Genomic DNA, 20804 nt, shown 5'->3' on the forward strand with positions numbered 1-20804 from the left:
TAAACGTTTTCCGGCAGCTATCTATTGATTTTTTAAATTCCGATTAATTCGACGTTATTAAAGGCACTCATTTCGCAATGATTCCGTCACAAATACACGTCATTTTCGATCGTTTCCACAAGGTTAATTAAATTTCGACGTTAATACAATACGCATTTGAATTATCTCTTTTTGACGACTTTGATCTGCGACGACTTCTTAGTAAATCTACGATGTTTGCGGTTCGTTTTTCCGCTGTTTATGTGATTTTTTTTAGCCATTTCTGCGTAAATCGATATTTTTAATACAGTAGGGAACCGATTATCCGGAACGATCGGGACCATCGCTATTCCGGATAACTGATTTTTCCGGTTTTCTGAATTTCTACAAAAAGCCGTTTTTTTATTGTTAAACCCAACTAAAAAAAAAAGAAAATATTTGGAAGTAATCTTAAAAAGAAGAAAAAAACGATGAAGTAATACTCTAATGATTATTTCCAAAATGATGGCAAGGTAAACAAACATCTTTAAAAAAAGAACGAAAAATCCTGAAATCTTATGAGGAAAAACGCATTTTTTTGAAAAAAAATGGCTGCAAAATTTATCGAATTTCGTTCCGATTTCTTGATCTTCCGGTTTTCCGGATAACGGGTTGTGTACTGTACGATAAACGAATTTTAAATTTGAGTCATCCCTTTTTGGTGAGCTCGGTTTGCAAAGATTTTAACGTAAACTCACACTGTTTTCTGATCCGTTTTTTAGAACGTTTCTCGCTAGTTTTTCAGATGTTGATGTTTTTAATACGATGTTATTACAATACGCGAATTTCAAATTCAAGGCCAGAAAACATGTAACCTTGAGTCGGTACTTTCTTTATATTGTCATGAAAATGTTTACTCTAAAAACCTTTTTTTAATGAAGCAAAAATATTGCAGTTTCAAACCTTTCATTCTAAAAGTATTAAAAATTATTTTTTAAAGCTTTTCCAAAAAAGTATTGTCATTTAAAATATCATGAAAAGGTGGATTTTAGCTGAGCACACAAGAATTTGCGAATAAAAACCTTGTACTTACCTAGATTTAAGATTATTTTCACCTCGAGATTAGTTTTATTAAAGGATTTTTTCACGCTTGAAAACCCTAAATCAACCTCGATTTAAGGTTTTTATATAGAAGGTTGTTTTCCAAGGTTTTGGATTAGGGTAAAATAGAGCAGATTGTCTCAGGTCTCGTTTTAAGGTTGTACACGTAAACCGCATAACAAACCTTTTTAAGTTTACATTGAAAAGTTTTTGCTGAGTAAAAATAAACCTTATTTTGCTACCTGGGAAGGTATCAATTTTAATCTTTCGGTTTGTAACTATTTTTTCATAAATTCACATAGTTTTACGATCGTTATTTATCGTTTTTGAGCCATTTTCGTGTAATTTTTCAATTTTAAATACTATTAATAAGGTATTATTAAGGCACACAAATTTCGAATTTAGGTTATTACGAGGTTGAAAAGAAAAAATTCCATAACTTTCTTTTTAAAAAAAATCGTGATTTTTCGGGATTTTTTCAAGGTAGGTAGGTAGGCATTTTAGGCCCTGGTAGGAAGGCCCCTGCTTATGCTGATCAAAGTGGTCACCCACGTGCTTACTGACCGCAGCCAGTGATGCTTGACTGCGGTGTTTACCTGGAAACCGTGTCTTTAAGATCAGTCCACTGCTGGACATTTTTTTTTTTTCAAATTCGTGACATTTGTAATTTTTGTGACCGGTAGATACATTGTCACCTCATCTTTAAAAATAAAAAAAAAACATAAGTTGTATTACGTTAAACAATAATAAAATAAAAATAATGAAATAAAAAATAATAAAATAAAACGATAATATTGGGAGTACAAATTAGTTTGGTCCGTTTTTTTGTGGTAAAAAATGCATTTATAACAGAAAAAAATGACAGATTAATCAAAGTATTGCCCATCGCTGGCTACTACTTTTTTCCACCTCTCAGGCAATTTTCGAATTCCATCTCGAAAAATTGTCTAGCCTTTTTCGTCTTGTCAAGTTAGGAGCCAATTTTCGATTTCTGCGAAAGAAGTGAACCGGTGCCCTGCCAAATCGTGTTGCATCCGTCCGAAGAAGATCAATCAGAAGGAGCAATGTCCGGCGAATACGGCGGGCGCGGTAAAATATCCCACTTGAGCGCTTCCAAATAATTTGTACGACTTTTGCGACATCAGGCCGACCGTTATCACGCAGAAGAATAACTTTTCATGTCTTTGCTCGTATTCCGGCCGTTTTTCTCGTAATGCACGGGTCAAACGAATCAATTGTAGCCTATACCGATCGCCCGTAACGGAATCACCAGGTTGTATCAGCTCATAGTATACAACACCATTCACCATTTTTGAAACGTCGAAACCATTCCCTTCATGATTTATCAGTTCGAACATTGTCATCATAAACTTCTACAAGCATTCGATGCGCTTCAGTTGCACTTTTCTTCCAATTAAAGCAGAAACGTAAAACCTTCCACAAATGCTGCTTAGTTACCACAAAATTTGACATATTCAACAAAGTAAAAAAACAGGGCTTTTGCATGAAACTAAGAACGGTATAAACTGAATATTATTGACTGATATCTAACCTCTCCAAAATCACCGAAACCAGCTGTCACTATGAAGCATTCATAACAGCCAGAGCCATCATTTTTTTGGACCAAACTAGTTTGTACTCTCAATATGTTGTATCCTTGATTTCGGTAAAAAAATACCTTGATTATTCATACATACACTGCTTTTGTACAAATACTCAGAATCGCAATGAGACTCCCATCCTCATTGTACGCAAACTCTCAGGCCGTTCACCTAGCTTTATCTAAAATAGATGAATTTTAAAAGAGGGAAGTAATGTAGACTTTTTAGAGGCTTATTATAAAAATACAAAAATACTTCATATAAATCAGAATTAGAAAGTAAAGATGTTTTTAAACAATTTTAGAAGATTATAGGCCCATAAATGCAAAATTTTTTACTCCTAAGGTTCACTAATATTGTGCATACAAAAATTAAGAAATAGTATATTAAAAAAAAATGTTAAGCTATTTGTAATTAGGAATAAAACTTTAAAAAGGGTAAAAAAAGTAATGTTTATATTAATATTAGAAGGCAGAAACCTAGAATCTTATGGAGGTGCAAAATTTTTAGATGGTTCTACACTGAAGTATAATAAAAATGAACACTTGCATACAGAAAAAAAAAAATTTATATGATAAAATCAGGTAAATCTTTGACAACGTCTGTTTCGGATGGTCTTACAAGCTCAGTGTTTAGTAGTGATTCTTTTCCCTTAGCATCGGGGGCTGTGTAATTCTCAACAAGAAGATATAACAGGAGTGTCTCAATAGCTTCAATCACACTTTCATCCTTTTCCCAGTTGTGAAGCTCTCGAGTGACATAATAAACACCATTTTCTTTCAAATAGTTCCAGCCATGCTCTGTATAACATAGCTGAAAAATAAAAACAAGTTTTAAGTAAAAAGAGGAAAAATTATTTTTCATTATTAATATAGTTCTGTCTGAAACAAATTTTATGCAGCCAACAATGCAAATTAACTATCAAATGCAATTTGTTAAACATTAACCTCATCATTCTCGTGAAAAAAAAACATTAACTTCATCATTCTAGCAGTCTACATACATGTCAATTTCTCTTGTTACAGGTGTTTTTTTAAATTTTTTTTTTAAATATTTTAAATGGTATTGAAGTTTATACTTTTACAATGCAATTTACAACGATTTTGATCACCAGTGTGCATAAAAATTTTGAACAAGCATATGAAACCTGACAGTTGTACGGTAAAATATTTAAGTGCTGGAAAAATTGAACCAATTAGATTTATTAATTGTTAAGCTTATTAATAGTTTAAGATAATTAATTGTGATTGTCTTTAAATGAAGTGAGCTAGGACTTTCTGGTTAGCATCATATATTCACTTTGATTTTTTCTTTTTTACTGCCACATATTCTCGAAATGACTGCATATGTTTTACCACTTTATTTACCAGATAATGTTTCTAGTGATGTAACTATGATATCTTAGCAAGTCTTCACACAAATTTAATAATGAAGTTTCAGTTCATTAAAGTAAAAAATTCTTTACAAATAAGAAAAAAAAATTAAGAATATTTCATCTGAATCAATAAATACTGAAAATCTATCTCCTTAATTGTGGTTAATCAAATTACTAAACATATAAATTATTAGGAAAAAAAATTTTTTCTTTAAAAATTACCAAACATAGTGCTTGAACCAACGTCCTTCTAATCTTTGGATGTTCTTCTCTTTCCTTGCTTTCTTCTAAGTATTGACAATCAATTGGAAGTTTTTCCATTTCCTCTTCTTTATACTCTTCTGGTCCCATAAGTGGCAGAAGTATATTTGGTAATAAGGTTAACTCCTCCAGCAGTTTGCTATGACAATCTAGGAAATGGAAAAATAATGAAAAGAAATTCCTGCCATAAATATTTTTTGGAATGAAAAATCTGAAACTTATTGACTTTGGTTTAAAATGAAAAGTATGCAACGGCTAAAAGAAAACAGTAAGACTCTGCCGATTATCTCAAGTGATCGGGAGTGGACCAGCATTGGAAAAACCAAGTATTCCAAATATGGATGCAATATGGTTTTTCAATCTACTTTCATCAATAAAAATTAAGACGAGTGGGGATTTTTTAATAGTATCAATTTATAGTATTTGAATTTAATATTACCCTTCAATAAATGTCATTTCGCCAATAAATATTTCTCCTGTATGTAAAAAAATTATAAGCCCCATTAGTGTTTTGGGTGCACAAATTTGCATTTCATTTTGTATTGCTACAAAAACTATGTTTGATAATTAGTTTAAAAATTATAACCAGTTAAAAATGTAATACTCTGTAGTAATACTACTTTTTCAGTATTACTCTGCAGAGCAGCTGCTGTGGTTAAATACAGGTAGGATTGAGGCATTCACCAAAAGGTCCTAGACTCGTACATAATGATTATCATTGCTTAAATTAAATCTGGATTACAGGGACCGCTGAGCTGGGGAGTGGGGGGTAGAGGGGACTCTCTCCCCTCACATTTTATAAATAAAGGAACACAGCCCCTTTTAAAGTTACAATTTTTTATTTAATAATCATTAACTTCACTTAAAAAAAATGGATAATTTTTAGCGTCTGAATTCTACTAAAAAAAAATGTCTATTTCAAGTGAAATTTAACGTTTCCACGATGAAAGCTTCAACCACCATTACTCATCATCCCACAGAGAAATATATACCCCTATTGCTGATTGATGGGAAAATTTTTGGTTTTAACTGTTACAGCAAACAGAGGTATTTTACAGGTAAACAATTGTATACATTAATTTTATTTTAGTTTTAAAACAGTTTGAATAATGAAAATGAAACTGCAGGTTCAAATTCATGATTGCCATTTTGTGAGAATCAGATAATTTGAACCTAGTTAATTTTAATATATACATATATATACATACAGGGAGGGAGAGAGACCCCTCCGCGATCATTACTGGATTAAACCCTGAAGACTATTTGGTTCCATTCGGTTACAGTCCAATCAAGTCACATGACTTCACACACCGTCAACGGTGAGTGGGTGTCAATTCTGCCTGCTACATACAGCAGTACTTCTCTTCTACAGCTATACTGATGGTATGGGGTGTCATTATATACGACGCACAATCAACGTTAATATTGATTCATGGTGTCATGACAGCCCACATTCATGACATCCTTCAGATACATGTACTACCACTGTTAACAAGGCGCCCAGGTGTCATTTTTGAACATGACAATGCAAGGGAGTCGCAGGAATGCCTCTCCCACATTACCACCCTTTCCTAGCCTGCTCAATCTCCAGATTTGCCACCAACGGGCCAATCGGGACTGCAAGTTGGACAGCTTCTGTTGTTAGTCTATTTTGTAGTGTTTTTACAGCAACTGTAGAACAAGATGTCAGAAGACATTATGAAAGACTTGTATGTCCCAATGCTTGATTGTGTCACTTTCAACATTTGGCAAGAGTTGCCCCAAGAGGGTACTAAAACCTTTATTCAATTGTAATTTTTTCAGCAACAAATAATAATTTTGCTTTGATTTCTTAATTACTTACAGCAAAGTTGTACTTACATCTATAAATCATTATGTTTATTACCTATACTACACAAGTTACGTTATATTCTAGGCATGTTAATTTTTATGTCAATAAGTTTATATTGTAAGAACGTACAATTATTTCTAATTCATTTACTCGTATGGTGTCAAACATTCTGTTTTTCTTAAATTTTTTCTTCAGGCAGAGTAAATTATTTTTCAAATCCTGGTAAATATTCATTTCATTACAATTAACACATTAACGAAATGTGCTTAGGTAAAATTATAACAATTATACATTTCATTAAGAAAGTGACTTTTGCTTTTTCAAAAAATATAGACTATAAAATAATAATAACAATTATGAATGAATAGCAATCACATAGAGAAGAAAGTAAATACAAAAATGAGAGAAGCAATGAAATCTTTTAATGCTTTTTTTAAAAAGCACTTACTATTTCATATAATGAAATTTTTGTTTTCTTTCCCTTTGGTCATTCTTGATATATAATTCTTTTAATAAATAAGTACAAAAAAAAAAAAGAAAAAAAAAACTTCTTGTAACCAGAAATTAATTTTTTCTATAAAATTACATAAACTTGTGACATAAAAGCCTATTTCAAGTAGTATATAGTTTATCAATATTAAAAAATCTCAATAGATACCCTTGTTTTGGTTATTGAAATTTACATTAAATTTTATTTTGTTGTGCAAAAACTATGAGATTTAGAAGCATGAAAAATGAAGGTGTTTAGAAAAATGTGCAGGAAATATGAGGAATTGAACTTGTCGTCTTGGAAGAACAATTTTTGTTTATGAGTTAATACATTTTTTTTCCCTTTAAAAACCTAATTTATTTTTAATTTTTAGCAATTTTAATTCCTTTTTTGGGTTTTTTGTCTTAGAAAACAGTTTGCTTTTTAACGCATAAACTGAAACTTGAAATTGTAAAAGTGTGTGGAAAACTGTAGAATGAATGCGATAAAATAAAAAATTTTAATCATTAATTTGAGAATTATGAATTGTTAGTTACGAAATATTTTTACTCAATAGCATCATTGTTTTTTTAAAAAAAGGATAGTAAGTAAAAGGATAGTAAGTTTTCTTACCTGTTTCAAAGCAGCAATTTCTAATAGTTAGTGACACTCCCAAGCGACGTATAACTGATTCAGAAGCATTTGATGGAACAATAAACAGATCAGCAAGATAACTGTTATTTTCCATAAAAAGTCTAAAATAAAATATGATTCTACTGAAATTGCTTGTAATTTTAATACAGGATGGTGATAAAAAATATCAAATTTTAGGAGTCTTATAATCATAAAATTACCAGAACAAATATCACACTTATTTCAGAAATAAAAAATAAATTCTGAAATTGTAAAATTCCTAAAAATCATTAAGAAAAAAATTTCAGAGGCTAAAGCTGAAAAATAAATAGTAGTGTAAATTGTTTTCCAATACACCTGTTTGCATTAAAATTTCTTTTTTTTTTTAAATTTTATAATGCTCTACAATTTTTTCTTATTAAAAATGTAATGATTTTAAACAACAATTTAATAAAGTCTGATACTTTTAGATACCAAATTTCGACACATTTTTTACCATAGAATGATTTCTATATACGAATACAAAAAAAATATATTGATTAAAATATAATTTAAATTTTTCAAGAATACATTGTATTCTATTATACAGTAGGGAACCGATTATCCGGAACGATTGGGACCATCACTATTCCGGATAACTGATTTTTCCGGTTTTTTGAATCGCTACAAAAAGCCGTTTTTTTATTGTTAAACCCAACTAAAAAAAAAAATTTTTTTGGAAATAATCTTAAAAAGAAGAAAAAACGATGAAGTAATACACTAATGATTATTTCCAAAATGATGGTAAGGTGAACATCTTTCAAAAAAGAAACACAAATCCTAAAATCTTATGAGGAAAAAAAAAAATTTTTTTTAAATGGCGGGAAAATTTATCGAATTTCGTTCCGGTTTTTTGGTCTTCCGGTTTTCTGATTTCCGGATAACGGGTTCTGTACTGTATTACTTTTCTGAAGTTATACTTCTTATGCAGGGTTCCCACGGTCCTTAAAAACTGCTTAACTTTTATTTTGGAAAATAAGGGCCCTTAAAAGTACTTAGTTTTGGTACAAGGTTCTTAGAAGTGCTTAATTTTTCAGCATCACTATAGTTGATAGGGACAATTTTTCAGTTCAATGTTTTAAAACAAAAAGTCGTTCTTTTATCACCTAGAATTAGATCATGCACGGAGAGTAAAGCATTTTAGAGAGATAAGAAGTGATGTGTGTGAGATGGCTACTGGCAAGGAGAAGAAAACATGTCTTTTTATTAATATATTGGTTCTTTCATTAATATATTCTGCCTTTTGCCTCGAATGATACTCTATGAAAAGAGTGACATTCTAAAAGAAAAGAATAGAGTGTGGACAAGGGAAATACTGCAGATGGAAGAGATAGTGTTTTTTCGGGGGGTAGTTCTAAGGTACTTAAGTAGGTGACCCACACTGACCTTCAAAATTTACAGAATTCAAGAAATTCAGTTCTACTGGTAATGCATCTGCTAATAGGAATATAAAGTAAAACCCTAAGAAAAGAACTATGAGAAAAAATTTTTGATCTAGAATCCATAATGAAAATTATTTCCATAAATCTTGAAAGAATTAAATAAATTTGTATAATATTTTAGTGTGTAATAAGTAACTGTAACTGTAAAGCAGCAGCATTTTTCAAAATTCTTGATTGTACTAAAAATTAGACAGATATGTAATAAACAGGGTTTGAAAAATCCTATCCCACCTAGGTTTTGTATCAAAAACCTGAGATTTATTGAGTTTTTGAAGAAAAACCTCAAGTTTTTTCAGAAATATTTTTAATTTTCATTTCTGAGTTCTAAATAATGCATGATTTTCTCCTAACAAGAAAGTTAAATATTAGGTAACTATTTATAACTTGTTTTGCCGCAATGTAAATTTTTTTTTAAAGTTTTGGATTGTTACACAGTTAAATTGTTTTTGTTTCTTAAGGATAAGCGGATTGTTACATAAAAATTTAAATCTACTCAATTAAAAGATCACAAACTTTTTGTTATTAATGTCGATTAGAATAAAATTCAAACTTAGATTTTAATAATCATTTTTCTCAGTTAACATTGCAACTTAATATACTGTTTCTTTTTTTCTTTTTAATATATTTTTTTAAAGTTTCTATTCAACTTTTGGTTGCTTTAACTTTAGTAAATGTTTTTTGTCAGATTGTTTATTAATATTAAAGTTAATTCCTAATATCAGTTTTGGCTGGAAATAATTGTAAAGCTCATCTTAAAAGTAAATATAACACATTTGCTGTTGAGGAATAATTTCAAAGTGGTTAAGTTACACATTACTTTGAATATGTTTTTCATAAAATTTTTCAATCGAGTTTTTCAAAACTATTAATTCACCATAAAAATAAAATATCAAATCATAATAATATTAGAGAATAATATTAAGAATTATACAGGATGATGAAGAAATATTACAAGTAAATGTCTATAAATTATGAGAAAATAAATAATTTATAAATATTTGTTAATTAAGTAACATTACCAATTTTCTAGCCATAGGAATGCGTTGATACCTTTGAAAAATCATTTTGGATCCTATTATTAATATGTTTAACCGTGAACTATTAAGCATATTTAGAACATTATAGTTTGAACAATCTAGTTTGAAAATTATAAATCTTAAACATAATTGTATTTTTATTCTATAAAAATTTTATAAAAATATTTATTGCAATGAATTTAAAAATATCTATACATGAAAAAAGTGGAATGATTCAAGGTGCTTAGATATTAGTATGACCCGTTTTTACTTAAAATAGGACTTAATTTGACGTGACATAGTTAAGAAAACTACTCTCATGCATAACTGTAATTCAACTTCTTAGTATTAATATTTTTTAAATATATACCATTATAAATGAAACATTTTGTTAATAGAGAAAAAGAATTTTTTTTGGCGTAACTGAATATTTACCAAGATTGGCCCACAGCTGAATATGTGATGCATGTTTAGTAACGAAATACACTGAGTGGCCAAATTATTATGACCACCTCAGAGTTTTATGCAAATGAGTTATTGCGTCACAGCGTTGCCGCTAGAGGGCAAGATAACCATAACACGGGAATGCTGAACAAGTGAGTCATCAGTTATACTGTGTTGCTTGCTCAGATATGGGAAAGAAAAGTGATTTAACTGACTTTCAACGTGGAATGATTGTGGGTGCGAGATGTGTCGGAACGAGCATCAGCAAAACGGCTGCACTTGTGAAGTGTTCTAGAGCAGCAGTTGTTAATGTGTACAAAAAATGGACAATCAGGCAAAAAACCGGATCTCAACGTCAGACCTGTGGTCGTCACAGGGTACTGAATGCTCGATCAGAGAGAAGGCTGGCCAGGGTTGTGCAGCGCAACAGGAGAGCAACAGTGCGACAAATTGCAAGTGATCTTAATCAAGGAGCAACAGTGAACGTCTCTGAACGTACTGTTCGACGCACATTGCGCCGTATAGGGTATGGAAGCAGACACTGAAGGGGTGGTCATAATAATTTGGTCACTCAGTGTATAAAAACTTGTAATAATTTTTTCAATATTTTTCCAAAATTTCTTTATTCACTCTTTTTTTAATATATTTCTGCACCTAATTTTACAATTCAATTTCAATAAAATGATTAAAAAGGGAATACAGATAATTTTCATAGATGTCGTTAATCCTTAACAATCTGAATTTTTTTTAAAAAATTTTCTGGTTCCTACTTTGACGAGCCCTGAAACAATTATTGAAATAATATTATCAGTACTTAATTTATAATATAATTGTTATTATTATTTTTTTATTATTGATTTTTTTTAAGAAAGTTAAATAATTAGCACTGTCACTGGTGGTATATATTTATTCGATGATAAACAATCATACTATTTTTAATTCCTTAATTTTTTTTAAAAAAAATCCTTAATTTTTTCAAAAAAAGTGCTTAATTTTTGCTTTGTTAAAAGAGTGGGGACCCTGTTATGCGACTTCCAACAAGCTTGCGTTAAACGTTTAACGCCACATTTTTATTGGCCGGGAAATTACGTGGTAGAATCCAGTTTTCCCTCATTCATTTCCATATTGTTTTGGTTCTCACTAGCATAAAAATAATAAAAGTCATAAAAGTATTGTTTTTCGATAAATATTTTTTTAGTTTGTTTTGATACACATATAATTTAATATGGTAATATTTTTTATTTTCAAACTTAGTGGGTAACAATTGTAAAAAATGAGCGAAAACAATCCCACGGACAATGCGACGGATTTAAGGTTATGTCAAGGTACGGTTCTTGTAAATATCAATTGATTGTTAGGTTTTCTCTTCTGAAATTACATTATGACGCATTCACATACATTATTAATACAAATACACTTTCCAGGGCGAGACGATGAGGCAACCACAAGCACTTCACTTCCACTGGTTCAAGAGGTCCACGAGGGAAAAATGCACAATATTACCATGATTACAGAGCCCGGAAGTGAGCAGAGCAGGAAAAAGAGTCGTTGAACAGAACTAGTGATCCTTCTACGACTGCTGATTCTTCTACAATTAATGTCGCAGGTTGCGAAGTTTAACTTCTTCCACGCGGAGGGACTCCACGCACTATTTTTCATTTAATTAAATTGGCTTTTTGGACCTCTTTTATGATTACATAATAAAACTCTTCTTTACATGGATATCTAATCGAGGAGTTTCTCCAAAACATCCACTCAAAATTATAAGAGGGGGTTGATGGTTTCAGAATAGATACTAACAGAATATATAAAATAGATATAAAATGCATAATATTTAGAGCAATGTTTTGTTTCAACTTAAATTGTCATTACATATGTTTTTAAATTTTCATACAATACAAAAGTAATGAAATGGGTAAAATAATTTTTGTAATAAATCAAATCATTTTAAACTCAGTGATTCCGTTTACACTCAATTGGGCATCCATACAACAAACAACATCGAAGGAACATGAAAAAAAGTTATGAGAAGTATTCCCTGACGCAGAATTCACTATCGTGAGAAAAAAAATGGTGCTAAAAGATCTTAAATGGAAAAATGAACAAAAACTTTTTTAAAAAAAATCTGCTAGATAAAAAGAAATATAAATTAGGTAAGAAATGGAAAATTATAGGATAAACTTAAAACAATTATGGTTTTTTCGGCTCAGATTGCTGTTACTGAGCATTGTAAATGCCTACCATGCTGCACTAGTTCTGCTACCAGGTTGATACAGTCCATAGCCATTTCATTGTTAATTATCGGGTATTCATCTCTAATTATCAGCAAGGAAAATAATAAAAATTCAATGAGATTTACGGACTTTCATTATTGACAGACTTTGCTTTTACATGAGATCTATAAACATACATCTCTAATAATTGGTAATGAAAATAATTATAAAAATCCATAGAGATTAATGCACTTTCATTATTTATACTTTAATAATAAGCAGAAAAATAATAGTGCCTAATACAATGAGATTTGTACATTTTCATTATTTTAAATCAAATATGTACATAAGCATCTCTAATAATTGATAATAAAAATAAAAACAAAAATTTAATGAGATTTGTAGACTTTCATTATTCAATATTTAATTATAAATTTCTAATAATTAATAAGGAAAATAATAATTATATATAAATCTTTCAAAAACTGTGATAATATTGTGATGTGATACTTTATTTTTAGTGAATGGAGAAAAATTTAAGATTTTCCAATATTTTATACATTACCTAACTTATTTAATAGATGTTAAAATTTGAAAACAAATTGTTAAATAAATGCATCATTTCTTAACATACTACTTTAGTTTTAAAATTTAAATATAGAATTAAATATAGAAAATAACAATTACAGTATACTCTTGAGACTGGAACTTCGATAACTTGAAAACCTCGTTACATCAAAAAAAAATATTTTCCCCCTTGACATTTAGATATCTACCAAATGCTTAATTTGAATTCCTTTGTCAAAGGGTTTCTTCTCAAAATCTTACTATGCAGAATTTCTTTCTTTTTTTTTTGAAACAGAGAAAGACTTTTTTTGGAAAAATCACAATGCAAGTTCATTGTAAAACAATTATTTTTTATTTAATGCATTGCTGCTCCTGTTTGACATTTAAAAATAAAATTATCATTGTTGTATTTAGACTTGCCAACTATCATCACTTCATACATATTTATAATAGTTATTCTTATGTTTCATGATTCTTCTTTTTAGAGTAATGCTTTAGAATATATTTTTTCACTTTTTACAACATATTTAGTTCTGAACTTGTTATCTCGAATTTTTTTAGAGTCTCTTCAACTTTAAGATATCGAGTGTATACTGTATTATATTTCAATTTTTTACATAATAAAAATATATTAAACATACAGAATTTTGTAATAAAAAATATTTAGTATTAGACAATAATTTTGGTGCAAGAAAAAATAACAAAAGTACCATTTTTTACAGAATTTCAAAAACTAAACTATCATTGTTCAAATTAGGGCTATTAACATTCAAAATAAACTGAAAATATGACTTTTACAATAATTTCAATCTATTCATAGTTGTAACTATTATTTAGAACAAAATTAGATAGAATTATTTTATTTAAACAAAAAGAAATAAATAAAATAAAATTCTTAACTGCAAAAACCAATGACAATAACACAATTTACTCACTTTCGACCGACCACATAATTGGTCACATTGGCAAACACTAATGCTAAAAATCTGTATTTCTCCCTAATATTCCCTTCACTTGAGAGAAAGTATTTTAACACATCTTTCAATTTATCAATAGGAAAACTGTGAGGTTCGTCATCAGACAAAAAAGAAACATGACTGGATAAATTATTTACAATGTAGCACATTGGCTCAATATGACTATGAGTCGGATCAATCATTTTAGATAACAAGTCAATAATGAGGTCATCTTTATATGACATCAGTTTAAGAGCACCTTCTTTGCTGGAAGATAGGTTGATTAAACATTTGTAAGCTAAATTAGTAGTTGGGTCATTTTTTTCATTCTTGTTTAGAGTTGATAATAAAAACGTAATAAACTTTTTATTTGTAAGATTATTTTGCCCTTCATCTGTGGCTGTTAGACCTGTAGAGGAAAAACTGTAATTAGTTTACAACAAAAGTGCATAGAATAATAAACATTTATTTTTAAATTATAAAACTTTGAGTGCATTCCAACTTCTTCTGTTTTTACATAAGATTTTTCTACAACATTTAAAATGTTACTCAATTTTAGGATCCACAATTGTTCATTTAATTTTACAAATTTGATTTACAATGATAGTCACTATGTATAAACAATTTAAACAAATACTTCAGAGATAATAATCAAGTAGTTAAGTTTATAGTGTTCATAAAATTAAACAAATTAAAATTATTTTAACAGGCCAAGTTTTTCAACAAAATATAAGCATCTTTTATGTATTTTTAAGCACTCCAAAAATGATTAATCACTTAAAAAAAAAATCACAATTAGGATATGCACAGTAATAATAAATTTTTCTTTCTTCTACTACAAGTTCATTTATAAACATAAAATCAACAAAACGTAAAAATATTTTCAATGACTTTTCATAATCATGATAAAAAAAAACTATTTTCAGATAAATATTGAAAGAAAAATAGTGAAAATCATGATTTTTTCGTAACATATGAGAACACTCGATACAGCAAAGAAAAACATTTTGAAAAAGAAAAAAATTAAGCACTTTTTACAAACCCCCAGTTGAAAAAGCACCTTTAAGGGCTTTTAAAAAATGTAAATCAGAAATAAGTACCTTTAAGCCCATTTTCAAAATCCTACACATCATGCTTGATCATTTACTTTGGGTTGGAATCTTTGAATACATGTATAGATCCTAAAATGGCATGATTTTTTATTTTCAAAATTTTTGTTGGTCTTACCATCTAAAAATGGTATTTTTTAAAGAGAAAATGAGGTTTGTCAAGTTTATGTAAAAAATATTTAAAATTAGAGGTAGCTCAAGCAGTTTGAATTTCAGTGTATGTAATACAAGTGATTAATGGTAATAAGCAAATAAATTACAAAGCAATTTCAATATAATCTAACTTAATGCTATTATAATAAAAAATCATAAGTTATAAATGGTTTAAGCTTAATAAAGAGTAGGTAAATTATTTATTGTAAATCAAATTATATTTTTCCATTTGATGAACCTGGGAGGTACTTTGTATGTTTGTGACTATCTGGATAGGCTCGTTTGTGCTTTTTCACCACTTGCATTAGGAATTTAAATTGTAACTCATCTTCTGTAAATAATTAACTGAACTTGTGAATAAGATTAATTCCCGTTCAGCGTTGTCATTACTGCTATAGTTATTGCAGTTTTGGAAGCTGGGTGCAAATCTTCCCTGTCTTCCTATACAATTGAAGCAGTATGAAAGAGGAATTCACATGGAAATTGAATTTGTTTCAACAATACAATTGATCTTTCAATCACAAAATCTTCAAGCTTTTTTCTCTGAAAGGTTAAGTATAATAGTAGCAAGTTTTGGTAGTTTATTTTGACTTTTTTCATTTTTAGTCTTCACCATAGGTGGTTATGTAAAAACAGGAACGTTACTGTCAAATACAGTGAATGCTATCAAATCTTCAGACATGTACCAAAGATACTTTGATGGTTTTTGAAATGGAGCTTTGGAAATGATGACATTAAAAGCTGAATTATCTAAAAATATTTTGAGTAGCTGAATGTCGTAATATGGTGCATCAGATGCTAGTGGAGCAGTTATTCAGGTCTTAAAGTATAAATGTGGTGTCAAGATATTAAAACATCCTCTTTCAGACTGAGTGAGATGTTGAACATGAACTCAATCAATGCAATATCAAGAACTTAATCAATGCTTAGGTATTTTATTTTTTTGAATTCATTGCAACATGCAATATCAAAGAGACCTGTCTAATTTAAAAGCATTTTCTCTGATCTTTTAAGCAACTGTGATTGTCCCTTTTTATTTTTCTTTAAAAGTCTCCATTTTTATAACATTCTTTCAAGTTTTGTTTCAAAAAAGTGAATATTTTGTAATAGAATTCTAGCATTTTGCCAAAATTTTGAAACTTCGTCTACAATAAATATTGAAAATTCAAAAATAGTTGCATTTATATTGATGATGAAGGAAAAATTCTAAAGCTATTCACAAAGATAGCAGTTTGAAGCCAATTAAATCAGTCACAAAAGAACCAAGAAGGTACACTTTGTTCATAGACCTTGTTTCGGTTTTTAAGAATTTAATTTATGATAGAAGCCGATCCAAAAAGAAATAGAACATCGACAATTATTTAGCCCACATACATTATTTGCCTATGACTTTCATAATTATAACATGATTAAAAAAAAAATACAGTATCTGTGCACACAATCCAAAAGTATCTGCAGGCTCATAATAATTTTCGAGTACAGAATGATTTTATTACATTACAAAAACATGACAAAGGATATAAAAGAGAATAAGAAAATGTTTTGAATAAATTCTTAAATTCAATAATTTTATTTCTTGTTAAGTCAAATATAATTAATTTTCTTTCATTTTTTCTTATTTAGTGCCATTTCTATGTCTTATCTAACATCTTGGAAATTGTTTTTCAAAAGGGTGCTTTTTTGATGTCGCTGTTTGAATATTTTCTTGTTGAACTGTTCTGAATTCTTAAAGCATTAACAGGGGTAGCAGCAAAGTTTTTTAAAATTTTAGGGAAATTTTAGGAACTTTTTTCAAAAAATTTTAGGGGTAATATATGATTTTGCTAGGATAAAAACAGATCACACGGTAGTTTATTGCATAACAGAAGATTATTACAATTCATCCACACATATCATAGATAATTGCAAGCCATAAAATAAAGCTCTGAAATTTATTAAGCCAAGAATGAAATCTCTAAAGCGTAAAAATGAAATTTCAACTTTACATATTACCTATCAGAAATTAAGTGCATAATTCAGGAACAGGCAAAAGTGAGAATAAATCAAGAGAAAAAATAAATTAACACCAACTTGGATTTTTATTTAATTTTTACTTTCTTAATCAAAACTTTATTAATACCTTACTTTATTAAGAAAAACTATTGTGTGATATTATTAGATTTCAAATCAGCAATTTATATTAGAAGTTAGAGAAAAACAAATTAATCATGATCATTTTTCTAAAATATTCTTGATATGATTTGTGAGATTCTTTTACTGCCCTCAATAGTGTTGTGGTGATCTTCAACACTCCTCCATAATTTCGAATGGTATCTTCAATTAGTCTAAGCGACATAATAGTATACTCATGGTGACTCACATTAAGCATTGCTTTATTTATCGAAAAACCTCTCTTAGGATCAGAATTCCCATGTGGCAAAATTAAAACAGTTTTAATTAACGTAGTTACATTCTTATATTTTAGATTATTGCTTTTTTATTTATATTTAGCCTATAACTCTAATTTTTTAGGAACACCAACAAAATTTTATCAGATTTTTAGGAATTTTAGGGTTTGCACATACTTTTAGAAATTTTATGAATTTTAGGGGGAATGCGACCCCTGCATTAAGTGTATAAATTTATGTCCTACCAGAAATTTCACTTGCAAAATCATTTTCAGGCCTCATATAGTTACGTAAATGTCAAATTAAATCTTGCAAAACCACAGGTAAAAATTGCATTAAAAAGTTACACATTCTTCCTATATTAAAATAAGCCTCGATATGTTAAATGAACAATATAAATAACTTTAAACTAATACACAAACAATGCAAAAAGATACCTAAAATGCATTCCCAGCCTTTATATTTTACATCAATGTTTATAGATGTATTTTCTAATAGTTCCACCAGCTCATCTATTTCAGATGCCATTCTGTAAAAAATCTGGAAAAAATAATAATTTTTTTGTTATTAACTTTAAAACATACAATTAATATCGAACAAAATGAGATAATCAGTAATAATTGCCTCATTATTACTTATATATTAATAAAAAAGTAGCATCTCCGTTAAAAGAGTCATGGATTCAAAATTAATAACATGATTGTGGCAGCATTGTGTGCCTGCTGACACTGCTTCTTAGACAAGTCTGAAGCATTGGAATAAAACTACCAGGATGAAAACCTGGTTTTTCACAATAATGTGATAAAGTCACTTATAAAAATAACCAGGGCTAGAAAGTTGATAACCCACAAATTCTTAAAAAATGCACACAAAAAAAGAGCCTTTAAAAATTATCATAAATGATATGTTACTATGTATAAATATATATTACATAGAAAATATGCTCCTAAAAATTTTCAAAATTTTTTTTAAAATTAACTTTAAAAAGATACAAATCGTAATTTGTACTCATGAAATTAATAAAAACAAGAAAAAAATGTAAATAAATATAACATTTACGAATAAACTAAAACATCAGTTTAAATACCTGAAGTAGATTAATAAGAATTTATTAATTTTAATTAATAAATTATAATTCGGAAACTTCAGAATTGCATCGTATCATCAAATGTATCTTGATATTCTTAAAATTGAAAGAACGCCTTTCATCAAAGAGTAAATTTTTATTTTTTTACAATCTCTATTTGACACATTCACATTTATCATTGGAGTACAGTTAAAATAAGGAGAGTTAGTTTAAAATTCACATTAATTTATAATGAAAAAAATTTATTTTCAAACAAAATGCTTTTACAATGAACAATATCATTCAAAATGTCCAACAAAAAAAAAACATGATTAATGCTTTATAATTGAAAAAAAAACTCCTTTTATCTATTATTAACATCCTAGCCCAAAAATAACATTTGAAAAATTTAAAAGCTCATACTAACTATATGAATAAAAAAGGATCTATGCAAAGATAGTTTTCACTCTTGTTACATAAATAATTTAAACAGCTCATTAAAAGTAACAATATTTTTGGCCACAAAGAAAACTAAGAAACTAATAATAGTATGGTGAAACAGTCTGAGGCCCAAAAGCAGCCTTTTCCTTGGAAAACAATTTTTTTTTTTTCAAAATTAGAAATAACAATAAAATTCCAAAATGTAGAGGTAAAACATATAGAGTAAAAAGATTTTTAAGAACATTTTCTTCACCTTGATTATGCTCAAAAGAAATGTTGTAAAAAAAATTTTTTATATCTATAAAATATACCTTTTAACTAAACTATCTTTTTTCTATATCCAAATCTATCTGTAAAATTAAACTTTCTCTGGAAATTAGTTAATCTATAACAATTAAATTTTTTAAAGACGACTAAGGTTTGTTCAACTGTTTTTTTACAATTTGAAATAAAATGAAACAGATTGCAATTATTATATAGATTTTAAGGCAAATTTATATAGCATTTTTTTCTTTTTTGGCATTAGGGTACAATAAATTTAGTGTATCTCTAATTATATTTCATTTAGGCTTTAGGCATACGTTTTCGTTACCCATTTTTTAACTTACCGAGCACGCCTGTAGATGTTTGCAAACAAAATTACGTAACTTTTGCTATTGCTGTGTTTCACTTCAATTCCTTTGCAGTCCAATTGGTTTAAAACTGGAAGCCCTATAAATTTCATTAAAATATTACAAAGTAACTAAAAATAATAACTACTAATAGTTAAAAGGAACTTTCTTTTTTAAAGTAATAAAATCAAAGTACAGTTTAAAACTAACTACTAATGCATAAGTGAACATGCCTACTACAAACGGTAAGTCCCATATCCGGAATCGACGGGACTTTGATAAGTCCGAAAAATAGGTTTGTCCAGATAATAGGTCCTTAAGGTTAAAAACCATCAAAATATCCCTATTCAAATAAATAATAACAAAAAGACAATAATTAACGCACTTTGAATCAACAACGAATAAATCCACGTGGTTTGCGTGGTCTCGCTATTTTTGCAGCTTTTGTTTCAGATTTCCATATTATTTTTAAATTCTCGATATTTTTATACGTCATTCTAACATCCGAATCGCGCATTTCAATCAGAAATTATTTCTCAATCTGTCAGAGATTTAGATGAATTTCAACAATTTAAATTGGATTGTTGTGCAGCTGGTTCTAAAGTTTATCTTCCCTGTAGGGTACTGGGCTTCATGCAGGCCTATACGCCTATATATAATTTAATTGCATATATTCTACTTTGGCAACTATAGTGGCTTGTCACTGTAGGTGCCAATTTATTATATACTTCTCAGATTTAAATAGTTATTTTTAAATATTAGCTTTATGCTTTGCTCCTGAATAACAAATTTATTCAAATATTAAAATGATTTTTCTTGGGTTTGCATACAAATATATCACTTTTTCTTCGAATTCTGCCGTACATGTGAGTAATAAATAGTTCAAAAAGTATCTAATTTCTTGCCTCAGTGATTTCTTGCCTCTCGATAGGGTTCAGGTCTGGGCTCTGAGCAGGCCAGTCCATTCGATTAACCCCAATTGGCACCATACCAAGCCTTGGTGACCCTCGCAACATGACAGCTGGCATTGCATCCTGGAAGTAACGGTTCCCCCCCCCCGTAAAACTGCCACAACATAGGAAGCACATTGTCATCCAAAATAGTGCAGTAGGCATCGGTGTAGCTTACCAT

At 29.0% G+C, this 20804-nt stretch overlaps 1 protein-coding gene across 4 annotated transcripts; it reads right to left on the reverse strand.

Annotated features, from left to right (window-relative positions):
- Positions 1–3210: 3210 nt before the first annotated feature.
- Positions 3211–19927, reverse strand: LOC107439257 (co-chaperone protein HGH1 homolog). 4 transcript variants are annotated; one of them, XM_071181945.2, is made up of 6 exons: positions 19671–19927; positions 17993–18095; positions 13886–14315; positions 7230–7351; positions 4258–4445; positions 3211–3473 (listed from the first exon to the last, which is right to left on the reverse strand). In XM_071181945.2, the coding sequence occupies exons 2-6, from the start codon at positions 18081–18083 to the stop codon at positions 3228–3230; spliced, it is 1077 nt and encodes a 358-aa protein (XP_071038046.2). In that variant the 5' UTR covers positions 18084–18095; positions 19671–19927; the 3' UTR covers positions 3211–3227. The 4 variants fall into 4 exon arrangements, with proteins under 4 accessions (XP_071038046.2, XP_071038047.2, XP_071038048.2 ...); XM_071181946.2 differs by having other exon boundaries at positions 19374–19701; XM_071181947.2 differs by having other exon boundaries at positions 19316–19696.
- Between the last annotated feature and the right edge of the window lie 877 nt (positions 19928–20804).

The sequence above is a fragment of the Parasteatoda tepidariorum genome, chromosome 4 (assembly GCF_982258835.1).
Source record: "Parasteatoda tepidariorum strain Cologne lab strain chromosome 4, Ptep-v5.0, whole genome shotgun sequence".
Taxonomy (NCBI): Eukaryota; Metazoa; Arthropoda; class Arachnida; order Araneae; family Theridiidae; genus Parasteatoda; species Parasteatoda tepidariorum.

Excerpts from the sequence above, each read along its gene's own strand:
- LOC107439257 (XM_071181945.2), bottom strand. The coding sequence starts at position 18,083 with ATGGCATCTGAAATAGATGAGCTGGTGGAACTATTAGAAAATACATCT. Across the intron at positions 7,352-13,885 it reads AATTATGTGGTCGGTCGAAA|ACTTTTTATGGAAAATAACA; the intron begins GTGAGTAAATTG and ends ATTTTATTTTAG. Across the intron at positions 3,474-4,257 it reads TGGTTCAAGCACTATGTTTG|CTATGTTATACAGAGCATGG; the intron begins GTAATTTTTAAA and ends TTTATTTTTCAG.